Below are 24793 nucleotides of genomic sequence, written 5' to 3'. Positions count from 1 at the left end.
TAGAGGAAAAAGTACACCGCGCTAGGAGGAGACTCTATGGTGGGGGAACTGAACTTCCGGTCAGCTCCAGAATTGAAGGGGAGGGGGGTTCCAGTTAGGACCTTTGTGGCTCCTGGTGTTTTCTTTTCTGTGGGAAACGGGTCCAAATGGCTCTTTTGAGTGTTTAAGTTTGCTGACCCCTGATCTAGGCTACGGTTCCCCAAACTTGGCAACTTTAAGACGTGTGGACTTCAACTCCCAGAATTCTGAAGCCAGCATAGCTGGAGAATTCTGGGAGTTGAAGTCCACAGTCTTAAAGTTGCCAAGTTTGAAGATCTGTGACTTAGGCAATCTTCTGTTTTCAGACGGTGGCGGCATTAACAACCCCCCCCCCGCCCACTCCAATTACATCTGATCATCCCTGCGCATCCTGACTGGAGAGCTGAGGTTTAAAACATCGGGGTGCAGACGAAAAAGCGCTCATAGAGCAGGACGGGAAAGCTGTAGCGCTCTCCTCACTGTCTGCCCACTTACAGCGTCTCCCGGCTGAGGAGGGGTGGGGGGAGAACTCGCCACCTCGCCATCATCGTGAGGGCCACAGCTCCCCCCAGCCTCCCCCCCCCCACTCTCTATTGATACGACAGCTGCAAAGTTTATTTCTGACTCGGCCAAGTTTGCCTCAACCAATTCGGAGACCAATCCAAATAGGGAAACAAGGCAAACGGCTCCGTTTCGTTTCTCTGCTCAGCGGCGCCCCGCGAGGCAGTTTCGGTTTCCTTTCCCCCCGTTTCTCCGTCGGCGTTTCCTGCTTTAGGAAAACTTCCTTCGCTTTCGATTCTTGCTTCTCCTCTGCTGATTCTGAGGAATCGAGTCGGTTGACAGCGGCTTGGTTGGACGGCTCGGCCCGCCCTCGGGAGGGTGTTTTTAAGCTGCTTCCCGACGCTGTTGGTTTCAGAACTGCGAGCAGGCGATCTTGCAGTCGGATTTGGATTTTTTATGGGGTTTTTTTGAGGGGGGGGGGCTTTGAAAGAAAAACGGAATACGAGGAGGGGGGGGGGAGCTATTGCAAAGCCAGAAGTTTAAGGAGAAAGAGGAAAAATGACCGAGGCCGAACGAGAGAATTTGCTTCGCTGCAAGGAATATATAGTGAAGATTTTAAACCCTGCTTATATATTGGGCTACATGAAAACCTGGCTGTCTGACGGTAAGTAGGAATCGCCCACGTTTTCTATCAAAGTCATGTTTTGTTCTGATGTCCCCAACTGGACGCTCTTCAGGAACTGTAGTATTATGAAAAAAAACCCAGATACTCTGACCATCGGGCGTGCTGGCTGGCCCGATGAGAATTGTAATGCAACATTGGGAAGGCATCAGACTGGGAGAAGTGGTTTACCAGATGCATTTTATTTACACTTAGGACGAGGGATTTGTTAAGCGATACCCTCCGTGTCATCTAGCCCAGAATACCCGTGGCCACTGTTGACAGGAGTGCATGATCTGGCTCTCTTCGGACGTTTTGGAGAATATTCGGTTCAGATTTTTAGAATGGGGAAACAGATACCCAAATTAAAAGCAGATTAATTGAAAAATGCCTCCCCCCCCCCGGTGAATTATGTTATGACCAGGCGTGTCAATTAATTGGTTGACTTAAGAATGAAATCACTTGCTTGCAGTTACATGGAGATGTTGCCTGCCTACGCAGACACTTCCCAGTGATGCTTAGAAACAGAATGAATAAATTAAAAGTCCAGCTGAAGACATCCTTTTAAGGAACCCTACTGTTTTTTTAAAAAAAATTCTGTACGCCTTTCTCAAACATGCTCGGATGGTAATTAAAGCAACATAATTTAAGAGCACAGATCTATATATTGATTTCATTTGAGGCATTGACTATGACTTTTCGGAAGAGGTTGGTGATGGTTGGACAGAAAGACGATGAAAGGAAAAATGTTTTTGTGTAGCAAAGATATTCTACAGTACACGAACTATTTCGCCCACTGCTTCTTATTCTTGTTTTTGCAGAGAGAAGTCCGACTAAGCGGGCTCGGACATTCAGAAAGATTGTGTTTGAGCCATCTTTCTTGCACGCGTTTTGCGGCGTATTTGCATACAGTATTTATTACACATGCTCGGATGCTAATTAAAGCGACATAATTTAAGAGCACAGATCTACATGTTGATTTTACTCAAAGCTATGCCAGATTCGCAAGCGGCTTGGTTGACTGCATCGAGATGGGGTGGCGAGAGAGGGGGGCGGGTGTTCTTCCCAGCAAGAGCTGCGTCTCTTTGTAAGCATTGCGACTCCCCACCCAGCAGGCTCTCTTTTCGGAATTATCTTGATAACCGGGAGGGGGAAGCAGGGCGCTATTGGCTGAAAGCAGTTGAGGAGGCGGGGCAAGAATCCTGCCAGCAGATGGCACTTAAAACCGTTAAGGCGCGCTCGTGTCCTGCCTGCTTCTGACAGTTTTTCTCCCTCTCTGAAAATTGCAGAATTTTTCGTCTTCTACTGGAAGCGAAATAAGCAATGGCTATCTGGAAATCCAAAGTAGATTTCATTATTTGAAACAAAGAAAGAGATTGAGACATGTCCTACATGAAGTCATGGTCTTTCAGAATGCACAATGTTGATCAAGAGCTCCACAAAGTATCTCCTGCAAACTATCTTTAATTTCACCTAATCCATATGCTTCTAAGTGCATTACCTTTTACTCTTTAAACTTACCTCAGCATGTGGGTTCCATCATTTCCATCTCTGATGTCCTCTGGTTTCCTTTTGTCACATTTGCTCTCTCCCTTCATATATTTATAATCGAATTCTTCTATTCTTTTTACAACTCTTAACTCACTTTTAAATACAATTCACATTCATTCGGAGCCCAAATGGTTAGGTTCAAAGGATTGATGTTCGGAAAAACAATCAAAATTGAAAAAAATGCTTCAGTTTTACTATGAAGTTTTTCTAATTTAATATAATTAAGTTTAATGACATATCCTTTGTGTCAAAGTACCTAAGAGGAGATATCAGTGTTAATTCATTTACTTTACTTTCCCCTCCCCTCTCCTCCTCTACCCTTCTCTCTCACTCATTCCTTTCAAGTCCCAGTCATTCCCATGCCACAGACATCATCAGATGATCCAATAGATACTGGTTCCAGTCTCCCATCACAAGAGCACTTAATCCCAGTTTCACTTCATGAATGCGCATCCTAGTCTGTACCTCCAAAGATTTTTGTTTAGTTCATCTAGTTTATCCCCCAGGAAAACAAAGGTGTATGGACATAGAATTCTTCAATTTTTTTCTCATAATAACAACCCTGTCAAATAGCTAGGCTGAGAGATTTCATTGGCTCAGAGTCAACCTTGACAACTGTATAATATTGCTTATGTTTTTGAAGACTTAAAATACTAGAACCAACAAGAATTCAGAATAGATTTATCACTGATTAATTTAATTATATATTTCAGCAATTGGAAGAAAGTTTCGGTAGAGCAATGCCTTTGCCAGGCATGTGATTCAAGTTACCTTAAAAGTTTAGTCTTATACAGAAGAGTTATTTGTTTGTTTGTTTGTTTTGTCAAGCGTGTCTAAGATAATAGATATAAGTATATACAAGATTATGAATACTCAAAATGGATACAAATAAATGGGATTGTTAGGACATGGACAGTAGCACGTTGGTGCACTTATGCATGAAGCGTACTCGGTCATATGTTCAAAGTGCTTTGTAGTTGGCAGTAAAGCCTCATCCAATGATAACAACTAAGAGAGTGTAATTGAGAAGGTGAAGAGATTCTGGCTGGTCAAATATTAGTATTCCATAGGTCTAACGGGTGTCAAACTCGATTTTATTAAGGGCCGCATCAGGGTTGTGTTTGACCTTGGAGGGTCGGGGATGGGGGCGTGGCTGGGTGGGTGGGTGTTGGCATGATGGGCATAGCCAGGAGTGTGGGCATGGCAGATGTGACACGCAGCTCGTGTCAGGGGCACCCCTGGTGGCCAAGTGCTAAGGCAGGACTTCCATCAGATTCTTGCTCCCTCTCATAAACTCCCTGCCTGCCTGTCTCCTTTCCTTTCCTTCTTTTTCCTTCCCTCTTCATTCTTCTTCCTTCCCTCTTTTCCTTTTTCCTTCCTTGCTCTCTTTCCATCTTTTCTTTTTCTTTCCTCTTTCCCTTTCTCCTTTGCTGTCCCTTCTTGCATGTTCAAATGCAAAAGGGGATACATTTCTCCTTTTGTTTTTAGTTTGTTTTGATAACCCTCTGCCAGTGAAAAGAGACACACAACCCCATGCCTGCCTCCCTGCACCCCATTTTCACTGGCAGAGGTACCGTGGACCAGTCCTTTGCTGTTCCAAGGCACCCCCATGGACCAAAACTAAGCACCTTGCGGGCCAGATCTAGCCCGTGGGCCTTGAGTTTGAAACCCCTGGTGTAACACAACCAGACTGCAAAACCCCAACTGTCCATTATCTAGACATAAAGAGATACAGAAAATGCTTCATGACTGTTCAGTATTTGAAGTTATGATGGTGCTGAACAAATCTTACTTAATGCCTGGTCTTTGAAGTTATGGGTCTCAGCATCCATGTGTTCAAGTGATCAAAATTTAACACTTGACAACCTACCCACATTAACCTCAGGATGTGCTTCAATGTTACCCATTCACCTATTCCCGTCTCTGTTCTTCACTATTCTTGCCATCCCTAGTTGACCTTTGTTATTGACTTCTTCCCACTGCTGAGAAGATGGCTGTTCATGAGTCCATCTGGACAAGGCTAATTGCTACAAGGTAGTGGGAAGACATGCAAATGGGAAACAAGTCAGAGGTAGGAGAGATTGCTTACAAAAATTGCTTTGCCTCTCCACAAAGTGGAGAGATTGGAGAGGAAGAGATTACAAAAGAATAAGCAAACACCCAGTGGGGAATATACAGGCTGTTTCCATAGTGTGCTAGAGGCTGCCAATGCACTATATTGCCAAACGTATTCGCTCACCCATCCAAATAATCAGAATCAGGTGTTCCAATCACTTCCATGGCCACAGGTGTATAAAATCAAGTACCTAGGCATGCAGACTGTTTTTGCAAACATTTGTGAAAGAAGGGGTCGCTCTCAGGAGCTCAGTGAATTCCAGCGTGGAACTGTGATAGGATGCCACCTGTGCAACAAATCCAGTCGTGAAGTTTCCTCGCTCCTAAATATTCCACAGTCAACTGTCAGCTGTATTATAAGAATGTAGAAGTGTTTGGGAATGACAGCAACTCAGCCACGAAGTGGTAGGCCACGTAAACTGACGGAGCGGGATAAGCGGATGCTGAGGCACATAGTGCGAAGAGGTCGCCAGCTTTCTGCAGAGTCAATTGCTATCAGACCTCAAACGTCATGTGGCCTTCCGATTAGCTCCAGAACAGTGCGCAGAGAGCTTCATGGAATGGGTTCCCATGGCCGAGCAGCTTCATCCAAGCCATACATCACAAAGTGCAATGCAAAGCGTCAAATGCAGTGGTGTAAAGCACGCTCCACTGGACTCTAGAACAATGGAGACACGTTCTCTGGAGTGACGAATCATGCTTCTCCATCTGGCAATCTGATGGACGAGTCTGGGTTTGGCGGTTGCCAGGAGAACGGTACTTGTCTGATTGCATTGTGCCACATGTAATGTTTGGTGGAGGGGGGAATTATGGTGTGGGGTTGTTTTTCAGGAGCTGGGCTTGGCCCCTTAGTTCCAGTGAAAGGAACTCTGAATGCTTCAGCATACCAAGGCATTTTGGACAATTCCATGCTCCCAACTTTGTGGGAACAGTTTGGAGCTGGTCCCTTCCTCTTCCAACATGACTGTGCACCAGTGCACAAAGCAAGGTCCATAAAGACATGGATGACAGAGTCTGGTGTGGATGAACATGACTTGCCTGCACAGAGTCCTGACCTCAACCCGATAGACCACCTTTGGGGTGAACTAGAGCGGAGACTGAGGGCCAGGCCTTCTCGTCCAACATCAGTGTGTGAACTCATAAATGCGCTTCTGGAAGAATAGTCAAAAATTTCCATAAACACACTCCTAAACCTTGTGGACAGCCTTCCCAGAAGAGTTGAAGCTGTTATAGCTGCAAAGGGTGGACCAATGTCCAATGTTCCCTCTAATTTTTTTTCAGTGTGAGCAGAAAAGTATAGTGTTTGAGCAGCACGTTTTCATGCCTGAGCACCTGATTTTTTTCCACATATGTCACCTAAGACAACAACTGAATCAGTATTATTTTAAACTCAGTTATGTTTATTCAAGGTACCTGCTTAGTTAAAAGTGTTATACAATATCAGTATCACTTAACAATGCTCCTGCATAGCAACCAAAATGTTGGCTCAGGAACTCTGGCATTGAAGTGTGCAAGTCTGAAAGCTGTCAAGTTACAAGATCCTTGCACCCTTAACCTTTAAGGGGAAAAAACTCCAGGGGTCTTCAAACCTGACAGCTTTAAGACTTGTGGACTTCAACTCCCAGAATTCCTCCTCCAGTCATGTTGCGGCAGACATCATCTGCGTGGATCTGCTCCATCTTCGGTTTTTTTCACCGAGGGCAGGGCTGCTGCTGAAGATGCCGACGAGCTCCCGCCGCCATCAGAATAACTGCTGCCGCCTCCTCCTCCAACAGCACCACCACATTTGCTGCCCCGTGCTGTGGCTGAAGTGACCCCCAAGGCACCTGCCGCCACCAGAATAACTGTTGCCGCCTCCTCCTCCTCTTCCAACTGCACCACCATATTTGCTGCCCGGCGCTACAGCTGAGGTGAAGCTGCCAAAGCTCCTGCTGGTGCCTCTGCCCGTGGCAGTGGGGGCGGCGCCTCCTCCTCCGCTCAGAGCACCTGAGCTGGGCCCCATGTTACCCCTGCCGCCTCCTCCTCCGCTGCCGTGCTTTTGAGAAGCTGTGAGGCCTTTTTTTCCTGCTCCGCCCCCCGCCACCTTCCTACTGGCTCCTGTGGCCTCATGGCTCCTCAAAAGCATGGCGGAGGAGGAGGGGGCAGGGGTAATGTAGGGCCCAGCTCAGGTGCTCCGAGCGGAGGGGGAGGCGCCGCTGCCATGGGCAGGGGCGCGACGGGAGCTTTGGCGGCTTCACCTCACACGCAGCGTCGGGAGCAAATGTGGTGGTGCTGTTGGAGGAGGAGGCGGCAGCAGCAGTTATTCTAGTGACGGCGGGGGCTTTGGGGTTCACTTCAGCCGCAGCGCCAGGTGCAAGCGGCTAGGACTGGCTGCCCACAAAGGACCTCCCCAGGCTTGCTTTGCTGAACACGGGGCAACTGACAATAGTTTGAGCGGGCGTGGCCAGCGCAAACTACCATCAGTCGCCTCACGCTCATCAAAACAAGTCTGGGGAGGTCCTTTGCGGGCGGCCAGTTCTAGCTGCCAGCAAAGGACCTCCCCAGCTTCCGGAGCCTGTGACAGTAGAAATCACTGCGCGGCAGTTGCAAACTGCTGCGCGGTGTTTTCTTGCCATGTGCGCAGCCGCGCACCTTAGAGGGAACATTGCCGATGTCATATTGAACCCTATGGATTAGGAATGGGATGTTCACATACAGTAAGTTCATATGTGAGTAAAGGCAGGTAAGCGAATACTTTTGACAATATAGTGTATGTATTCCCCTTGTACGCCTGCTTACTCTCTTAAAATCACTTCCTTTCCAATTCTCAACTCTCAAGGGGGATGGGGAAAGAAAAACAACATATTTAGTCTAGGCCAGTGGTGGGCAACCGTTTTTTTCAACTGAGCCAAATCTCGCCAAAACCACGATTGAAATTTATTTTGAGAGCCACATTTTTAAAACCGAAAATACATAGGATGGTACACTGTTTTTAGTTTCAATAAACTCTGGCATTTGAAGCACGCAAGTCTTAAAGCTGTCAAGTTACAAGATCCTTGCATCCCTAACCCTTTAGGAAAAAAACCCCGAGGGGTCTTCAAACCTGACAGCTTTAACACTTGTGGACTTCAACTCCCAGAATTCCTCCTCCAGTCATGTTGGCTCAGGAACTCTGGCATTGAAGCATGCAAGTCTTAAAGCTGTCAAGTTGCAAGACCCTTGCACCCCCAACCCTTTAGAAAAAAAAACCCAGGGTCTTCAAACCTGACAGCTTGAAGACTTGTGGACTTCAACTCCCAGAATTCTGAGAATTGGAGTCCACCAAGGGCATCAATCATATTAGCCCAGGGATCTGCAACATTGGCTCTTAGGACTGGTGGACTTCAACTCCCAGAATTCTGAGAATTGAAGTCCACCAGTCTTAAAACAGCCAATTGTTACCTCTTAAAACTCCCCCATTGGTGGAGCCCCAAGTAGCGAGGAGGGAGAAAAAGAGACGGAGGCCAAGGAGCTTCCCCCCCGCCCCCTCCCAGCAAAAATCTAACCGGGGAGCCGGGCTGGCAGTAGCAAATTAGCCGATCACGCACGCGGCATGATCGGCTAATTTGCTACTGCCCGCCCGGCTCCCCGGTTAGATTTTTGCTGGGAGGGGGCGGGGGGGAAGCTCCTTGGCCTCCGTCTCTTTTTCTCCCTCCTCGCTTCTCGTCCCCGCCCGACTTCAGGATCCTCCCTAATCATTTTGGGTCGAAAAGAAAAAAGGGAAAGGGGCGCTTGTTTTGAAGTGCCCGAGAGGAGGGAGGGGAGCAGGTGCCCGGCACACACAAGAGCCGCATTAAAATATGTAAAGAGCCGCGTGTGGCTCGCGAGCCGCGGCTTGCCGACCACTGGTCTAGGCCAATGAATATTGACTGTATTGGTAATCACATTATTGAGGGAACAGCTTTGTTGCAACTTTCAATGGATGCTGAGGGAGGCAGTCAGTAGGTAAGAACTACTTGTAATGTGCTTTCAGTAAGCAAGCAGACACACACAAATATTTTCTAAATAGCAGCAGAATGAATTATTGCCTTTGGGTATGTGGCAAACAGAATCATGGTTCCTTGGAAAGCTAAAATGGAAAAGTTACTTTACTGTGAAAATCTATTGATTGGCTTTGAACCTTAAGGTGAGAAATTTATTGCAACAGTTTTGTCTACAATCTGATTTCATTCTAGAGATTGTGGAGCAAATTCAAGAACAAAGCAACCGGCCAACCAAGGCAGCAGAACTCTTTCTCCAGTCTATTCTACAGCTCAAAGTGGATGGATGGTTCCGTGGTTTTCTGGATGCACTGCATGCATCAGGTAAACTAAAACTCATCTAAAACACATCTAAAACTCTAATAAGTGGTTCTATGTAAACAATTGCAATTTCATTGAGTCAGTACCACACAAAATAATTATTCAAAGAGTTCAGTGTATTTTTTCATTGAACACACACACACACAAACACACACACACACGATCCTATTTAATTACAAGACAGGAAACACATTCTTGACATGTAAATGTCCTGTTTGAAAGATGGCTTCTTCCAAAAGCCTCTGCAAATGAGCTGATTGATTCCTTCAGCCTCAGATCTGGGAGTCTGTCATCCAGTAAGTTTGCTGGAAATGAAAGCTGGAATTAGAGCTGGGGTTTTCACTGTGACAGTGAAATTAGTAGGGATAATTTTGGATGGAGAGGCTGTTGACATGATTTTGGGGAACATACAGCTATCAGGAAGGAAGAGAATTGACTTTGCTCAGGGAAAAAGCAATCCTTTTCTGTAGCTCAGAGAAGAGGAGAATGTCTGTAGGGGCAAAAAAGCAAATATTGGTCATGGAGCTTAGGAAATACCTCCAATTAGGAACACTGAGCAAGTTGTGTGAAAGGGTTGCTTACTTTTGTGCTCTCTGCTGTGGGAGAAAATCTCATCATTTCTTCCAGAGATAAAATGGTCAGACAGAGTTGCAAAAAAAGAAACTCAGTGGGCTGCAATGTGCTTTAAGTTTGCTTGTATTTGGAGAGCAACATGCTTCCCCTCTGCAATTGTCTTGATATTTCAGAAAACTGCTTGGTGTATTTTCCCCAGAGACTAGTCCTGCCTCATAGAATTCAGACTGCATTCTGGAAAAGGAAAGGCCCACTGTTAGTTTTGCTGTTGAAGATACCTCTCCAGAAATAGAGCCACTAACTTCTTGCAATCCCATGCAAGTGACTAGGATCTCAAGGGTGCTACGAAGCCTAAGGTTGCTAATTTTCCCTACCAATTCCTGTCCAGGCCTTTAATAGTAGCTTTCCCTTTTCTGCACAGGACTTATTTATTTCATCATGTGGCATACCTAATAAAGCATATGCTAGGTCTTTGGGCTTGGAGCGTCAAAAATGTCAGAAAATGCCTAACTTGACTCTGTTGGCTACCTGAAAAAAAAGAAACATTTTTCTACCTCTCCCACTCACATACACACTATTCTAGGCCATTCTAGAATAGTGGCACTCTGGGAGCACCAAGGCTGGGGTCTTAGGGCAACTCACTGTGGCCATCCCGACGCAGCCATCTTGCAGTGAGACTACTTGCCACGGGATTTCTTCAACTAATATTGAAGAAATGATGGAGTAGAATCACAAAATAAGTAAAGGATGCAAAAGGAAGGACAAGCTGAAATGTGAATGGCAAAAATTTAAATATTTTTATAATTATTTTAAATTGAATTATATTGTCCCGTGGTGAGTTGGCCACAGCGAATTAGCCATGGCGACTGGGCCACAGTGAATTGTCTCCTTCTGCTAAGGCTGAGGCTGAAGTAAAAGCCCAGGCCTCAACGTCAGCCCTAGTGCCACCATAAATCTTGGGGAACGAGGCAATTGTCTCCATGGCTCAGCAACCTGCTTACTTTCATGCACAGTTCTCTATGTTGACGGGCCTCTGTGGCCTACATAAGGTTGCTCCGGATTGCAGGGAGCCTTTATTTATTCTGTCCTAATCTTAATTTTTTAAAAACGAGCTATCCTTCACCCAGCTGTTCTGAGCAGACACAACTGTTTTTTCTGTGTTGTGTGTTATTAGTTTATTACTGTGAGCTTGATGCCATTTCTGTGTAACTGACTTTAAATAGCTTAAAGAAGTCAGTCAGCACAACCAACAGAATCAGAGCATCATGATAATAAGAAAATATTTACAATAATAAATCTCTACCATCTCTTATACTCAGAAGGTCAATTGTTCCAGGAAACTATATCGTTCCTTCAGTCCCAAGTATTTTGGGGGGCGGGGTAGGACGAGGTGAAGATCTTTAAAAGCTTTCTGAGTCTCATAAGGGAGCTGGAGTCTCTTACCAAACTTGATAGATAGGGCTTCTCAACACATTCACTTTCCACATTTTGGGGCGGGCTGAAGCTAACTTAGAAAGATAGCAGATAAACCACTTGTTGCTCATACTTAACTTTAGTCAATTACCATTTTAATTTGAATTTGTATCTTCTATTCTGCTTCTTAAGAATATACTGGCCTTTTTCAAGCAATTGTAAATTGGGATTTCAAGATGATCGAAAGTTTGGAACCACACAGGGAACTGTTGAAACGAATTGAACCCACTATGCAGGACATTGACATCGAAGATATTCATCCCCACATGGAAAACTGCCTCCTAATTCAGGAATGGGAAGAAATTTATCAGGTATTATTTATTTAAACTGCTTGATCAATAACACTCAGCCCATCAGCTCTATGCTGCCCCACTGTTAACAAGAGGCTCACATTATTTTAGCAGACAGCCCTGATTTTCATGTTACACAGGGTACTAATTCAGCATGATCAGAGAGCAAAAATAAAACCTATATCAACTCTTACCAGTTTGATTTCTATAAATATTTGAGAAGATGTTGATGTGGTCCAGGTTACAGGCTGGTATGCAAGGGAATTAAAATGCTTGAAGAAAGAAAATAATAAATAGTGAATTTTAAAATTGGATTTGCTTATTTTACATTCTCTTATTGTTACTCTGGGAGAGAAGATTTGTGAACTTTGCTCTGATCATTGATGTTTTCTTGAGTTTCGTTGCTTGTAGTTGGGTATGTATCTTCTGATATTATTTTCATAAATTTTTATTGGAAGTTTTACAGGGAATATTAGAACTAACTCAAATTAATAGCAATAGCACTTAGACTTATATACTGCTTCATAGTGCTTTACAACCTCTCTAAGTGGTTTACAGAGTCAGCATGCTGCCCCCAACAATCTGGGTCCTCATTTTACCAACCTTGGAAGGATGGAAGGCTGAGTCAACCTCTAGCCGGTCAAGATTGAATTGTTGGCAGTTGACACAATCAGGCTGCAATACTACATTCTAACCACTGTGCCACGAAGGTTGTAATAAAGAGTGAAAGCAAGGAAGAAGAAAGTGAAAAGCAAAGGTGCAGAAAGAAAGGATAAAAGGAAATAAAAAAGAAGCTTCCAATTTCCCTTGCAACAAATATAAGTACAATTACAAAATTAACTCCTGCCCTGATTACAAAAGAAGATTCACTTTTCTATTCAGCTTTTTCCCTAATCTTCAAAACCACAAATTATAGCCACAAATTTCTGTTTTATGTAAAAAGTCCATAAAGAGTGGAAGTGAATCTTTTGAGTTTTGAAATAGAATAAATACGTACTCCCCCACTACCTCCTCTTTCAAATTTGCAGATTAAAACCACGAAAGGCAGAAAAGCAAGTGCAAGCAAACTGGTAGAATGCCTGTGTAGATCAGACAAAGAACATTGGCCTAAAACTTTCCAAATTGCACTGGATATGGCTGGATGCGACATCCAAAGCAAATACTGGAATTTGAAAAAAGGTATTGTCATATTTTTGTTTTACTTCCCATTCAGTTTCTTTCTCTTGGAAGACTTCCAGAAAGAGAAAGTTATGAGAGGCAGAGCCACCAATTGGAATGTCAGTGTGCCTGTGTGTAGTGATGGTCATAATCAGGGGATCGAAACCCCTCAGTTTTAATTTGTATGTGCCTTAAAATTGGAAAGGCGTCCATTGCCATGCTGTTACAGCTAGTCTTCACTTAAAAAGTCTAATTGGGACCTGCAATTTTGCCACTAAGTGGAGCAGTCACTGAGTTGGAAATTATATGACTGCAACTGTAATTTCTGGCTAGAAATAGACAATAGACTAGTTTACTGTCTTATATACATAGAAAGCAATGCATTCATGCTGGAAGACACAGGCGCATTACTCAAATAGCTTCCAATATTCTCTTGAAATCCCTTCCTCTCCAATCTCTTCACTAAACAAGTGGGGAGGCAGATGGGGGGGGGGGGGTAGAAAAAAAGCAAGCAATTTCTGTACGCAATCACTTCTTTACCTGACCTTTTCCCATTGCCCGTACAATCACATTGCTTTTGATGTGTAGAAAAGAAAGCAGCTTATTCTTGAAATCCCTTCCTCTCCAATCTCAACTAGCGTTACTTAGTGAAATGGGTGGGGGTAGAAATGCAATGAATATATAAACATAGAATTATGTAGAAATGTCACTTGAGCAAGATTATACAAATAGGTCCTTCCACATTGTTTAAGATTGAAGATTTGCAGTATTTCTGCATTGATTAGAACATATTTATATTGCGTTCCCAACAATATGCAGAATATGAATTTCTTATACAATCATTGAATTGATGCTCAATATATACTCCAGTACAACATTTCCTATTCATATTGTCCTTCATTTATATCTGAGGAGTGCTTTTACAATAGACGTGCCAAGCAAAATAGTAAAGAAAATGCAAAAATTGAATGGACTTCTCTATGTCACATTCAGATGATAATGCAGATGTTGAAATGGAAAATGAAGAGGAAAGCAGCAGTGTTTTTCAAACACAGTTTTCTGAAGAAGCAGAATCTGATAATCTTTGTGGGAATTCATGTTCAGCTTCAGGTAAGACAGTTAGAAAACTGCCTTGGGTTCAATTCTCTGCATTCTTCTAGGAAACTTTCTCAAACCTTCTCAAGGAAAGGATCTGTACTACCAAAAGCCGTCGTGTCACTTATTTAGGGCAGAGGAGTATAACTAGGTGCCCACGGTGGTGCCTTATATTTCTTGAAAAATTTCAATGCAGCCCCTTGTGGATAAATATTGTGTTTTCTAGTGTGATCAAATATAGAAATGGTTCATTACCAAAAGAATACTCATTTATTTTTAAATGAATTACATTTACCTTTAACGTAGTTTGAAATATCAGCCACAGGCCAGTGAAGGCTGTTGTTCTGAATTAGCTTGAATGCAAATATGGTTGATGAAGCAAAAGCTCTTTTAAGAAGACTAGTGTACCTAGCACAAATTCTATGTATTTTAACCTCTGCGTTTTCTCTGCGAGGTATCTGCCACAGGCCTATATTAGAAAGCTTACAGGGTATTTTTTTGTTTTGAAAAATGTTACTTTTTGACAATTGAATGTGGGGCATAAGCGCAATTTCTGCCCCTTGAATCAGACAAAAAGGCCTTCGAATTTTTATTTAGAATTGCTTCAAGCTTTAATCACCATGTTTAAATCAAGTCACTCAGCCTATAAGCATGTTCATACATCATTGTACAAAATGACACCGGAATGCAAAAGTTTTCATGTTATGTATGCTATGGTTTGTATGTTATGGTTATTTGCTTTTAATCAGTTTTGTGCCAGTCTAAATTAACAAAAAGAAAAAAGACATACGGAAGGTAAAGAAAACCAAGGTAAATTTGGACACCTACTCTTAATTGCTACCTTTTATAATGGGAAGCTATGATAGAAGAAGGTTCTTCAGAAATTACCAGCTGACACCATCTCTGCAAGAGCAAGTGATCTTATGGTTCTTCCTCACAGAGAAATTACTTTCAATGGCCTTGAGGAGGAGACAGTTGTTAAGTAAATCTTACCCCATTTTATGGGGTTTTTCCCCCCCAGCCACAGTTGTTAAGTGAATCACTGCAATCACTCAGTTAGTAACACGGTTTTAAAGTGAATCTGGCTTCCCCACTGACTTTGCTAGTCAGAAGGTTGCAAAAGGCGATTCCCACATGACCCCGGGACACTGCAACCGTCATAAATATGAACTGATTGCCACGTATCCAAATTTTGATCATGTGACCATGGGGAGGCCGCAACTACCCTAAATGGATGGTTCCGCCACAGGCGCCTGATGGAACCAGATAGGTTCCAGATGGAGCTTGGGCCACCTTCTGTAGCCCTGACCCGCCCCTGAGTAGAGGACCTGGTGGTCGCGTGGAATAATGCGACTACCGGGGCCTTGAACCGGGTGGCGCCTTTGCGGCCTCTCCGGCGGCAACGATCCACCCTGGCCCCTTGGTTTACCGAGGAGCTAAGGGTGATGAAGCGCCGCAAGAGATGCCTAGAGAGTCGTTGGAGATCCTCCTGTTCCGAATTTGACCGAACACAGGTACGAACCCATTTAAGGACGTACCTTGTGGCATTGAGAGCGGCCAAACGTCAATATTGTGCCGCTCTCATTGCATCTGCAGAGAACCGCCCTGCCGCCCTGTTTCGGGTGTCCCGCTCCCTCCTGTTTCAGAGGCCGCGGGAGGCCCCTTTACAGGGTAGGGCAGAGGAATTTGGGAAATATCTGCAGGATAAAATCGCTCAAATCTGGAAGGATTGGGTCCCTTTCAGTGGTCTAGTGGAGACGTCCACGGCGAGTCTTGAGAGACCAGTCTGGGAGGAGTTTGACTTGGTTGCCATCGAGGATTTGGACAGAATGCGTGGACGACTGCGACCTACCACATGTTTACTGGACCTGTGCCCCTCCTGGCTTGTACTGGCATCCTGGGAGGTTACACGTGACTGGCTCCTGGGCCTAGTGAACGCTTCGTTGAGTGAGGGGTCTCTTCCGGCTGCCTTGAAAGAGGCGGTGGTGAGACCCTTGCTCAAGAAGCCTTCCCTGGACCCTACGGAGCTGGCCAATTATCGTCCTGTCTCTAACCTTCCCTTTTTGGCGAAGGTTGTAGAGAGTGTGGTGGCTTATCAGTTTCCATGACATCTGGAGGAAAATGATTATCTAGACCCGCGCCACTCCGGCTTTCGCCCCGGGCACAGCATGGAGATGGCCTTGGTCGCGTTGGTGGATGATCTCTGGAGGGCCAGAGATAGGGGTTGTTCCTCTATCCTGGTCCTATTAGATCTCTCGGCGGCTTTTGATACCATCGACCATGGTATCCTGTTGCACCGACTGGAGGGGTTGGGGGTTCGGGGCACCGTTTTGCGGTGGTTCGGCTCCTACCTTTCCGGCCGGATGCAACGTGTGTTGGCAGGGGAGCAGAGGTCGACCCTAAGCCCCCTTACTTGTGGGGTGCCACAGGGGTCGGTCCTCTCGCCACTCCTGTTCAACACATATATGAAGCCGCTGGGTGAGATCATTCGTGGTTTCGGGGTGGGATATCATCTGTACGCTGATGATACTCAGCTGTACATTTCCACCCCGAACCACCCCAACGAGGCCGTCGAAGTGATGTCCCGGTGTGTGGAAGCCGTACGGGTCTGGATGGATGACAACCGACTCAAGCTCAACCCCTCCAAGACGGAGTGGCTGTGGGTTCCGGCCCCCCGGTTCAACCAGTTACTTCCATCTCTGGCCATCGGGGGCATACAACTGGCCCCCGTGGAGCGGGCGCGCAATTTGGGCGTCCTCCTGGATGCCCGGCTGTCCATGGATGACCATGTGACAGCCGTGGCAAGGGGGGCGTTCCACCAGGTTCGCCTGGTGCGCCAATTGCGCTCCCTATTGGACCGGGATGCCTTACGCACAGTCACTCATACACTGGTGATGTCTCGCCTCGACTACTGCAACGCTCTCTACATGGGGCTTCCCTTGAAATGCACTCGGAGACTACAGTTGGTCCAGAATGCGGCCGCGCGGGTGATTATGGGGAGTACAAGGTACTCCCATGTGACACCTCTCCTGCGCGAGCTGCACTGGCTTCCTGTGGTCTATCGGGTGCGTTTCAAAGTTTTGATAACGATCTTTAAAGCGCTCCATGGCACAGGACCTAGCTACTTGCGGGATCGTATCCTGCCCCATACATCCCTGCGACCAATTCGCTCGCACAGAGAGGGACTTCTCCAGGTGCCGTCCACCAGACAGTGTCGGGGGGCGGCGCCTAGGAGCAGAGCCTTCTCTGTGGCGGGCCCAGCCCTGTGGAATGACCTCCCCCCGGATATCAGGACTACCTCTGACCTCCACTCCTTCCGTGCAAAGCTCAAGACCCACCTTTTCCAAGTAGCTGGCCTGGCTCACCATAGTTTGATCATATCGCTCCTGACGGGTTTTTAATCTTGTAATTTTATTTAGGGGATTTTAAATTGCAATCTTAATTCTATTTCCATTTATCTGTCTACCTCCTCCACTTATACGTCTATGTTTAGATGTATGTACTGTCTATATTTGTATTTTATGTGTTTTTATTGTACGCCGCCCCGAGTCCTTCTGGAGAGGGTGCGGCTAACAAATAAAATTTATTATTATTATTATTATTATTATTATTATTATTATTATTATTATTATTATTATTATTATTATTATTAATGTGAAAAATGGTCACAAGTGACTTTTTTTTCCCAGTGCTGTTGTAACTTCTAACTGTAAACTGCTTAGAGAAGGCTGTGAAGCACTATGAAGCAGTATGTAAGTGCTGTTGCTATAGTAGATACTCCATTTTACATGCCCATACATATGTTGTATTTGGTATATGTTACAATTTTTTTAATGTGCTTTTGTTCACTTGTTCTTGTAGAGAACTTCCCGCAGACCAGGTATGTTCTGAGGGACCCAAGGAGCTATCAGAGAGAACTTGCTGACCCTGCTATTAAAGGCAAACACACCATGATTTGTGCCCCTACTGGTAAGTTTATATTTCTTTGAACTACAGCAGGCTGGCTGGGGAATTCTGGGAGTTGAAGTCCACAAGTCTTAAAGTTGCCAAGTTTGGACACCCCTGAACTACAGTAACCCTTAAGTAAGCTGCTTGCTGATAGGAATAAAAAGTTATTTTAGACTTTTTTCAAAAAAGAAAAAGAAAAAAAAAAGAAACGCTATAAGAAAATATTCTGAGGGGGAAAAAAAGAAAACTCTTACATTTCTTTTTTTCCCCTTTTACTATGATGGAGATTTTGAATGGTTTGCTAGTGCCATTGTCAAACCTTGATTGTCCCTTTTAATGTTGGGTCATCTTTTAAGAAGACGATAATGCAGTCTTAGGTGAAAGAAATGAGCAATAAATTTTAGGCTGACCAGATTTTTTTTTTATCCCAGTGCTGGATAGTTCTGTGATCATCTAATAAGAGTACATATCAGTGATGGCAAATATTTTTGGCACTGAGTGCCCAAACTAGAACGCGCATGCATGTGTGTGCCTGTGCCGGAATGCTGGAAACCTGAACACCAGCTAGCTTTCACACATATGTCTGTTTTGGGGGCATTTTTGGATGTTTTTGGGGTGTTTTCAGGCCATTTTTAGGCCAATTTTCAGCCTTTTTCGGGCCAAAAACTGTCTGCAAAAGCCCCCAAAACAGCCTCGTTTTGGGGCATTTGGGGGGCTGTTTTCAGGCCTTTTTCTAGTGCTCTGGGACCCACAAAGACCAGCTAACGGGCGTGCACCAGAAACCAAAAGAGCAGTTGGTGATGGCACGCGTGCCCACAGAGAAGGCTCTGCATGCCATAGGTTCACCATTACGAGTATATATTATAAATGGAAAAATAGAAAAAAGAAAAAGAAACTTCAATAATAAGTCAATATTTACCTAAATAAATAAACCCAATTACCATAGCAGACAAAAAAGAAATGGAGAATGAGTGGCTTCTGACTTCCTGCTGGCTTCTCCGTTGACTTTACTTGTGGGAAGCTGTTAGGAAGCATCTACCAACTTGTATCTTTAATGCAAGAAAGAAGAAATTTCTGGCATATTTAATTTGTGTGTGTGTGTGTGTGTGTAATTTATTTACTTGCTTATTCTACCTCATCTTGTGCCTCTGGGCAATATAGAATGTGGAATAAAAAGGAAAGATATGAAGAATAGTATAATAATCAATTCAAAAACAATAAAAATATTTGTGTGGAGAAACCCTGAGGCATCAATCAGTGTAGTCAAAAGCTTGTTGGAATAGCCTTCTTGAATCTAAGAGGACAAGGTATCTTCTGATCCTTCAGAGACGACATGTTCCATAATATGGGGCTATCTTGTCTAATTCCCACAAGCTGCTCAAGGAGAAGGTCTTTCAGTAGGCTTTCTCCCAGATGTCTGAACCAGACAGATAGATGTACGTCCGTGACATGGCCTCTGATACAGGTAGTCCTCAACTTACAACAGTTCATTTAGTGACCGTTAAAAGTTACAGTGGCACTGAAAAAAGTGACAGGGCCGTTTTTCACAGTTACAACCTTTGCGGCATCCCCATAATCATGTGGTCAAAATTCAGTTGCTGTGTCGCAGGGTCATGTGATCCCCTTTTGTGACCTTCTGACAAACAAAATCAGTGAGGAATCCAGATTAATTTAACAACCGGGTTTCTAGCTTATCAACTGCAGTAATTTACTTAACAACTGAAGCAAGAAAGGTCATAAAATGGGGCAAAATTCACTTTACAAATGTCTCATCAGCAGAAATGTTTGGCTCAATTGTGTTCGTAAGTCGAGGACTAGCTGTATGTCGCTCATGGATCAACTTTCCAGTCCCAGTTGTGATCTCCTACGTGAGAGGACTATCTGTATGGACTTGCCAGCTTGTAGTTCAAATTTTTAGGCCATTGCTACCAAATGTGTCTAACCAGCCTTCATTTTTACAGGATCTGGGAAGACTTTTGTGTCTATTATGATATGTGAGCATCATCTCTGCAACAGGCCTGATGGTGAGAAAGGAAAAGTAGTCTTCCTCGCTACAAAAGTTCCAGTTTATGAACAACAGAAGAGAGTCTTCCGTGAATACTTCAAAAATGAGTATGATCTTAGTCTGCCTTGGCAGATTTCCTGTTGCTTTCTAGTTCTAAAATAGCAATAGCACTTACACTTATATACTGCTTCACGGTGCTTCACAGCCCTCTCTAAGTGGTTGTACAGAGTCAGCATCTTGCCCCCCAAAATTTGGGTCCTCATTTTACCCACCTTGGAAGGATGGAAGGCTGAATCAACCTTGAGCCTAGTGGGATCTGAATTGCCAAATTGCAGGCAGTCAGCAGCCAGCAGAAATAGCTTGCAGTACTGCACTCTAACCACTGTGCCACGGAGGCTTATAATAGCAATAGTGTCTTATTTAGCCATTGATTTCGATTGTTCCTCAACCTTTTCCTGTTATCGTAGAGACAGCAGCCAGACTGGGTATGCTCCGTCCATTAACCAATCGGACTAAGTCTACACTTATGATGTCATCGGGCCCTTGTGGCTCCTCCCCAGTTTCAAATTCAGTTCAACCTGGACTGGCTGTGAGAATTGATCTCTCCTCCAAATTATTTAATTATATCTTTCATTGGTGAATTTTTCCAAAACAATGTTGTTGTTCCTTTAAATTGGTTTATTCTACAAATTGGAGGGAAATTCGAAACTGATCTCTGGCTGCCTTTCCTCAGCCCTCTGATTGCCTGCGGCCACGAGTTCGCTCAGGAAGCCTGCCTTGCAATTAGATCGGCCAGCTCATGAGCTACGGCTCCACGGCTGTTTCCCCGTGGTGCTCCTTGATTCTGGGCACGTGGAGGGATGCGCGACCGGCCGTTTCGCACACAGCGGTTCCAGACGAGTTCAGTGGCCATTCTGCAGATCGCCTGGCCACACTTAGTATCAGTCGCCATTTTGCGGGTCAGAAAACCCCGCGAAGATAGCGGCGGCCATTTTGAGGCTCAGAAAAGCCTCAGAGAAAAAAATTCTGCCATTTTGGGTGCTTTAAAAAAGGCGCGAACTCTACCGCAGCCGTTTGGAGTGCCCAGGAACGTGGGATCATCCCAGGTGGACCGGATCAGGAGCGCAAACGGGTGAGACCATTGCCTATCTTATTGGGGTATTGATTTATGTTTGGGGAAATGGCTGATCCAGCTATGGATACGAATGCAGGATTAGAGGAGGCAGGGCCATCGGGCAATGAGCAGCAGGAAGAGGCAAGCCAAAGAGGCCCCTTCCTCAGGAGTAAACTCCAAGGTCTCTAAAGCGACTACCAGGGCAGAAGAGCGCAGGCAGAAGGCCCTTGAGAAAGAATTTCAGAAAGCCCAAAAACAACAACGTATTCTAACTGCCCAGCCCTCCCTCCTTCCCTCCCTCAGAGGATCACCAAGTGGCATCCCCAGCTCCACCTGTCTTGCCTCCCATGGGCCCTGACCCCACCCTGGCCTATTCAGAAGGGGAATAGTCTTCCTCGGAGTCCTCGCCTTTGATGGAACCTGACAACAGAGGCAATTTCTTTGATGTCCCTCTCAATAGGGAGCACACCTTCCCTCCCGGTTACACATGGCTCGGGGCCCCCCCACGCCATGTACACCTCTCCTGCTGATATGGCAACCATCATTGTTGAAACCATTAAATGGAATCTAAAGACAAGTGCAAAGTCCTTTCATCCATCTACAAGAAACAGGACTGTTGGCCCGCTCCCTTCTATAGGAGGTCGCCCTTTCGACAGGCAGACGGGGGACCTTCCTTCCCCTGTCCACAACGCCAATCCTACACTCCCAGACATCTCTCAGGGCAGAACACATCTCGGGGGTCTCCAACATCCAAGCAGACTGGCTGAGCCGGACAACGATAGATCAGGCGGAGTGGACCATCCGAGCCTCTTCCATCGACTGACACTACGGTTCAGCCTCCCAGTCCTAGACCTGTTCGCGATGGCAGACAACAACCAGGTACCCAGATATTACTCGAGGTTTATGGACCCCATGGCAGAAGGAGTAGACATTCTCAGATGCCAGTGGCCCAGGGGTCTCCTGTACGCATTTCCTCCCCTTCCCCTCATTCAGAGGGTAATTCAAAAAATGCTGGAATAGGAGGCAGAACTCTTGCTGCCAGCGCCAAATTGGCCACGCCGGCCTTGATATGCTGACCTAGTGACTCTGTCAATCTCCATCCCATGGCACATCCTACGGTCTCTCCTGTCTCTACACCAAGAGTCAGTTTGTTATCCCGACCCCCAGTGGCTGCAGTTAACCGCATGACGATTGAGCGGCAAGCCTTTACAGCCAATAACATCTCCCTCGACCTCATTGCTACCATTCTACTAACCGCATTTATGATGCCACGTGGCGGACTTTTTCCCTGTGGTGTTCCAACCAGACTGTTGACCTACTTAGGGCATCCATTCTGCAGATATTGGACTTCCTGCAGAGGGGGCTTGATCAGGGACTTACCCCTAACACGCTACGCCGACAGGTGGCCGTTTTGGCCTCTGTTCTGGATGGCCTGGCATCTGAACATCTGCCTTCTTACCACTTGATCCGGAGATTCCTCCGTGGAGTGTCTAACCTGCGTCCCCTTGCCATACATAGATATCCGACTTGGGACTTGCCTCGTGTCTAGAGGTTTTGACATCCGTGTCCTTTGAACCTATGAGATCCACTTCTTTGAAACTGTTGTCCTTTAAAACACTGTTTTTGGTGGTTGTAACCTCAGCCAGATGTATTTCTGATTTGGCTGCTCTTTCAGTCAGGCATGACTTGTGCGTGTTCCATCCAGACCGAGTTGTCTTAAGAATGGACTCGACATTCATACCGAAGGTCAATAGCTGTTTCCATCAAGGTCAGGAGTTGACTGTACCTGATTTCTGTCCATCTCCCCATCACGAGAGGGAGCGCAAGTGGCACACTCTTGATGTACGTCATGCCCTCAAGATCTACGTCGACCGCACCGCCTTGTTCCGCCACTCGGAAGCTCTCTTCATCTCCTTTTGCCAGGCCTCCTTGAGTACCAAGGTTTCATCGTCTAGTCTGGGACGCTGGATAAGAGCCTGTATTAAACTGTCTTATGAACTTCAATCCGTACAGGTCCTTGCAAACATTACAGCTCACTCTACACGCAGTGCTGCGACATCTGTGGCTTGGTCCACTCAAGCCACCTTGGAAGAAGTCTGCTGGGTGGCCACCTGGGCGTCTCCCACTGTCTTCATACATCATTACAAGTTGGACAAGTACGCCTCGGCTGACGCGGCTTTTGGGCACAGGGTGCTACAACAAGTGCTTGTGCCCTAACGGACGTTTTTTACAGTTTCCCACCCTAGTGGACAGCCCAGTCTTTGGTACGTCCCAGTCTGGCTGCTGTCTCTATGATAACAGGAAAATGGGCGTTGGTTTTTAACTGATACGCTCATTTTCTGGTAGAGTAGAGACAGCAGCCAGCCCCACCCTGGTATGAGTCACGCGAGGGAATTCCTTGTGCGGAGGAGAGAGATACAGTGACTATGGACTTTCACTTTTTGCTCACAATTCTCACTTGAGTGTACAGATTTCTTTCATCTGAAACTGGGGACGAGCCACAAGGGCCCGATGACATCATAAGTGTAGACTCAGTCCGATTGGTTAATGGACGGAGCATACCCAGTCTGGCTGCTGTCTCTACCAGAAAATGAGTGTATCAGGTAAGAACCAACACCCATTTTCAGCTTTGCAGACCGGTGGGAGAGGGGGAGAGGATGGTCCTGCCCATGCAGTGTGCCTGTATGCACAGCTCCATTTGTGCGAGCGGCAGACACACTGCTGGCCACTTGTGCAAATGGAATGCGTGCATGCAGTTGCCCTCAACTTCCATGGCCCAGTTCAGAAAGGTTCAAGGTCCGGTAGGGGGCTGTGGCCTGGAGGTTGGGGACCTCTAGTCTATAGAAAGATGGTCTGTCATAGTGAAAGGATGACATTTAGTACCCTTGCTTACTTTGAAATCAATGTCTGGAACAGCAATTTGCTTCGTAATGTGTAAAATGTGCAGTTGTACATGTGATAAGCACCTATGTTGCAATTTTTTTAAAAAAAGCTCTCAGATATGACCAGTTCCTAAGTATTTATGTGTATTTGTCTATATGAGTGAATAGGTCAGTGATGACAAAGCTTTTTGGCACCAAGTGCCCAAACTGGAATGCATGTGCATGCTCGCCGGCCAGCTAGTCTTCGCGGGCTTTGGAGCACTGAAAAACAGGTCATTTTTAGGGTGGGTTTTTTGGCCATTTTCCAGCACTCCAGTGCCCACAAAGACCAGCTGGTCAACGCGCCAGAAACCAGAAGAGCAGCTGGCAACAGCGCACGTGCCCACAGAGAGGGCTCTGTGCACCAGCTCCGGCACATGTGCCATAGGTTTGCCATCACGGGTATAAGTAATTGGATGACCTGGATGTGTGTATGTATGTATGTATGTATATGTGTGTGTGTGTGTGTGTGTGTGTGTGTATTTCCTAATTTTGCAGTTTTAGATCGAAGGCTTAAACATGGTTGATGATGTTCTCAGAAGTATCTGTCTCTTTTCTTGCAGATACGACATTGCAGGCATCTGTGGGGAAAATTCTTTCTCGACTCCTGCAGACATGGTTATTAAGCAGAATGATATTATTATCATGACGCCCCAGACTCTTTTGAACTCTCTGAATAATGGGACAATTCCTTCTCTTTCAATATTCACATTGATGATATTTGATGAGTGCCACAACACTACAGGGAATAACCCATATAATATGTTAATGTTCAAGTATTTGGACCTTAAACTGAAGCAAGGTGCCTGCTCATTGCCTCAGGTAAGATAATACTGGGAACGTTCTCATGTTGGTAAAAGTAATATGTCATTCTTAGTAAGTTAGTATCTCGGGTGAAATGCTACTGGTTCGGACTGGTTCAGGCAAACTGGTATTTCTGATGATCAGCTGAACGATGATCAGCTGTGATGCATGATTTATATTAGCTAGAATCGTCAGATTTGCTGCTTTCTAGCTAATCTAAATCCCGTGGCACAGTGGATTCCCCCTC

At 45.4% G+C, this 24793-nt stretch overlaps 1 protein-coding gene across 1 annotated transcript in view; it reads left to right on the top strand.

The window, feature by feature from the left end:
• The first annotated feature begins 1012 nt into the window (after window positions 1-1012).
• The window catches only part of RIGI (RNA sensor RIG-I), a 54383-nt gene continuing 30602 nt past the window's right edge, over window positions 1013-24793 (top strand). The window contains exons 1-8 of the mRNA XM_081940578.1: window positions 1013-1183; window positions 9040-9168; window positions 11344-11522; window positions 12530-12680; window positions 13653-13769; window positions 17616-17723; window positions 19664-19814; window positions 24306-24564. Coding sequence (XP_081796704.1) covers window positions 1078-1183; window positions 9040-9168; window positions 11344-11522; window positions 12530-12680; window positions 13653-13769; window positions 17616-17723; window positions 19664-19814; window positions 24306-24564 — 1200 coding nt within the window. The 5' untranslated portion in view covers window positions 1013-1077. The remainder of the gene's footprint in view (window positions 1184-9039; window positions 9169-11343; window positions 11523-12529; window positions 12681-13652; window positions 13770-17615; window positions 17724-19663; window positions 19815-24305; window positions 24565-24793) is intronic.

The sequence above is a fragment of the Natrix helvetica genome (assembly GCF_964273705.1).
Source record: "Natrix helvetica genome assembly, chromosome: 2".
NCBI lineage: Eukaryota > Metazoa > Chordata > Lepidosauria > Squamata > Natricidae > Natrix > Natrix helvetica.
The sequence above is the reverse complement of the archived record's forward strand: the minus strand, read 5'-3'. Positions and strand labels throughout refer to the sequence as shown.